The sequence below is a fragment of the Trypanosoma grayi genome (genome assembly GCF_000691245.1).
Source record: "Trypanosoma grayi strain ANR4 Tgr_1149_V1, whole genome shotgun sequence".
In the NCBI taxonomy this organism is placed as follows: domain Eukaryota; phylum Euglenozoa; class Kinetoplastea; order Trypanosomatida; family Trypanosomatidae; genus Trypanosoma; species Trypanosoma grayi.
Genome location: NW_008826768.1, coordinates 1,690 through 4,866, shown reverse-complemented (window position 1 = coordinate 4,866; position 3,177 = coordinate 1,690). Strand labels below are relative to the sequence as shown.

The window sequence follows — 3,177 nt, the reverse complement described above, 5'->3', positions numbered from 1 at the left end:
TATATATATATACTCTTCCCCGTTGGGAGGAGGGGAATTAACAAGTGTGTCGGTAGTGAATAGGCTTGAGCTTAACCGTCCCGTTTTTAGCGGTGTTATTTAGAGTACGTCCACGCTTAAACAAGAAGTGTAGCGTGGTACCGAGCGAAAAGTCCTTGGAACAATACACCCACGCCCGGAGAAGAATTATCTGCGCTGCATGCAGCTAGCCCAGTGGAAGCCCGACAGCGCTTCCCAGCAATGCGATAATTGCGCCAAAGCGTTTGACTTGTTTCGCCGCCGGCACCACTGCCGGCTGTGCGGAGGGTTATTCTGCTACGGCTGCTCCAACCTGTTCCTCCCCGGCGACTTGCTACTGCGGTGGTGGGACGCCAACGTGAAGGCCGCACAAACAACGCCGCTGTCGCCTTTACACACTGACACACCCCATAGACTGCACCAGATGTCACACAGCTTCAGCTTCAGCAGCACCAGCAGCAGCAGCACAAATGCGGTGGAGCCGGCAGTGAAGTTGCGTGTCTGCACGCACTGCTATGAGACTGTGGAGGCGTGCTCCGTGTCGGGGAGCGACACGTCGCTTGGGTATTCGCACGGCCTCGGCGCTGCGCGGCAGGTGGGGACCAGCAGCTGCCCCATACAGGGTGTGAACTCATGCAGTAAAAACCGCGTCCCTGATGTGTGCACACCGACGACGAGTGGTCGCGAAAGAAAGATTTGTGTGATATCACTCCAGGGCCACAACACGGTGGAGAGCGGCGAACGCGCGGACCTCGCAGCCACCTTCGATGCGTTCGAGAAGCTGACGTGCCGCACCAACCAACAGGCGGCGGCCGGCAACAACCCGAGCAGCAAGGACACAACACCGTCCCTCGGCCCGTCGCTCAGCTCCGCCTCTGACCTCTCAGGTAGTGAGAAGAACACCATTGGTCCATCGGTGTGGGAGAATGGCGCGGAGGCGACGCCGAGGGAGCGGCAGCGCATCGGGCGAGCTGCGTCAGCGCGTGCATCGAGGCGACAACGCAGGAAGGTTGTGCTACGGTTGCCTGTCGCGCCCCCCAGCACCGATGCGAGCAACGTTGCTGCTGACGTGGCGGTGCGCACGCAACTCGTGGGTGTGACGCATCGCCATGGTTTCGACAAGGCGCTGCTGCAGCAGCACACAATCGGCACCGACGCGTACATCATTCTAGTCGATAGTGAGGTCGGCTCGCCTATCAGCGCAGGCAACAGCAGCAGCGTCAGGGGCAGCCCGGTTTCCGCAGTCGCCGTGCCGCACGAGTTCCCGAAAGATGTGGTGGCGTCTCCACTCGGCACCGCGTACGACTCGCCATCGCGTGAAAAATGCATGGCGATGGTGCGCGTCGTGAGGGAGGCGATTGCGCGGTACGGCGGCGACACACCCATCTGTGCTGTCGTCGACTGCGCCGCGTCTGGTAGCACGATTCTTGACGTCACCACCATGTCTCCCGCAGGCAGCAGCAGCAACGCTCCGCAGGGTGCGGGCTCGACGACGGTGCGATGCAGCAAGGAGAACCGTCAGCCGTGTGCGTCGGTGGAGGCGCAGGCATCGGCGCTGCACTCGGCGCTCCTCCTCGTCGTGGGTGAAGTTCTCCGCCGGGACGTGGCACGCTGTGAGGGCTAGTGACGTGCATTGGGGCAGACACACATTCACACAGGCGCTAGCTTGGCTTGTTAAGCGGATGGGAACGGATGGTACAGAGTTGTAGAAGGGGGTTAATAAGCTTGTGCGTTGTACCCACGCCACCCCTCGCCCTCCCATCCCTAATGAACAGAGCCTCCATCTTTGAGGCCATGACGTCACGAAATGCGACAACAACAACGACGATTTAAACACACACACACACATATATATATATATATATATATATACGAAAAAAAAGCAGCGACAACAGCTGCAGCGGTGGCAGCAAAAGTGGTTCCTACCCTTTGCTACCCCACTGTGTGCAGTTCAGTGCGTCAGGATCAATTGTGTGTCCCTATGTTGTTGTTTTTTTTTGTTTTTTTTTTGTTGTTTTTTTTGTTGTGTACGCCATGCGGCAGTGCCGTTCGGCGGTGTGTGTGGGCCGCGTCTGTGTGTGTCCCTCCGTGTGCGTGTGTCTGCTTCGTCTCCCGGGTGAGCGGGGATTAAAATAACGAAGAAAAGCTCGAATTCGCCCCAGGAACCAAGGCAGAGGAAAAAAAAAAAAAGTGAGGGGAATATATTTATCTATCCATCTATCTATCTACGAAACAAGAGAAATTGAGAAGAACCGTTAAAACAGAGGAGGACAAAATATATATAAATGAAAGTGACGCATTCCTGCAAGGACAAAGGTGAAAAACAAAAAAACGCGAAAGAAATACGAAGGATACGTCTGCGTATATATATATATGAGTTTGCGTGCAAGTAAAAGAGAAAGAGAGAGGTATAGGGCGATGTGTGCGTGTGTGTGTGTGTCTGGGAGCCATAGAGGCTGGCCTGCTGGAGCTCCTTCCGGTAGAGCCGGCCGTCGCTGTGTTTCCCCTCACGGCGTTTGTTTGTTTGTTTTTTTGGTTGTTTTTTTTTATTACTGTTGTTGTTGATGTTCACGGCAACGAACCTGGTACACTGAGCACGCAAGCGAAAATATATAATAAGGAAAGGCAACCAAAACAAAAAAAAAAGACAAAAAAAAAATAAACATCAAAAACAAATCTGAATGCTCAACTGTCAGAAGAAGACAAAAAAGTTTTATATCTTCATTACTGTATTTTAAATCAAACTTACTCGTGTTTTTTTCGTCCATTTATACTCCCTCTCCACACCAAGATGGTTGTTCAGTTCACTCACCCACTCGCTCTATCTATCTATCTATTGCACATGCGCACGCACGGACTCTCTTACGCTGTTCCACCTCCCCCTCTACCCATTCCCTCCTCTGGCTGGACGAATGATTCATTCACTCTTTCCTTGACTCATTCGATGTACGCATGCATCTCTCTCTCACACGCATACATAATTGATTACGCCTAGGCGGACATCAATAGGGGTAGACCAGATGGACTTGTGGTGTCTGCGGGGTGTGGCAGCTGTTTTTTATTTTATTTTTATTTTTGTACGACTTCAGATGCTCCTGGATTAATTTAGTTTCGTGTGCTTTCTTCTTGTTTTGTTTTTCTGGTGTGTGTGTGTGTGTG

The 3,177-nt window shown here is 52.8% G+C and overlaps 1 protein-coding gene across 1 annotated transcript; it reads left to right on the top strand.

Annotated features, from left to right (window-relative positions):
• Positions 1 to 199: 199 nt before the first annotated feature.
• Positions 200 to 1,642, top strand: DQ04_11491010 (zinc finger protein; the record flags this gene model as incomplete). The annotated part of the gene is made up of 1 exon (XM_009316537.1): positions 200 to 1,642. One exon carries the CDS (start codon positions 200 to 202, stop codon positions 1,640 to 1,642), a length of 1,443 nt encoding a protein of 480 aa, XP_009314812.1.
• Positions 1,643 to 3,177: the final 1,535 nt, after the last annotated feature.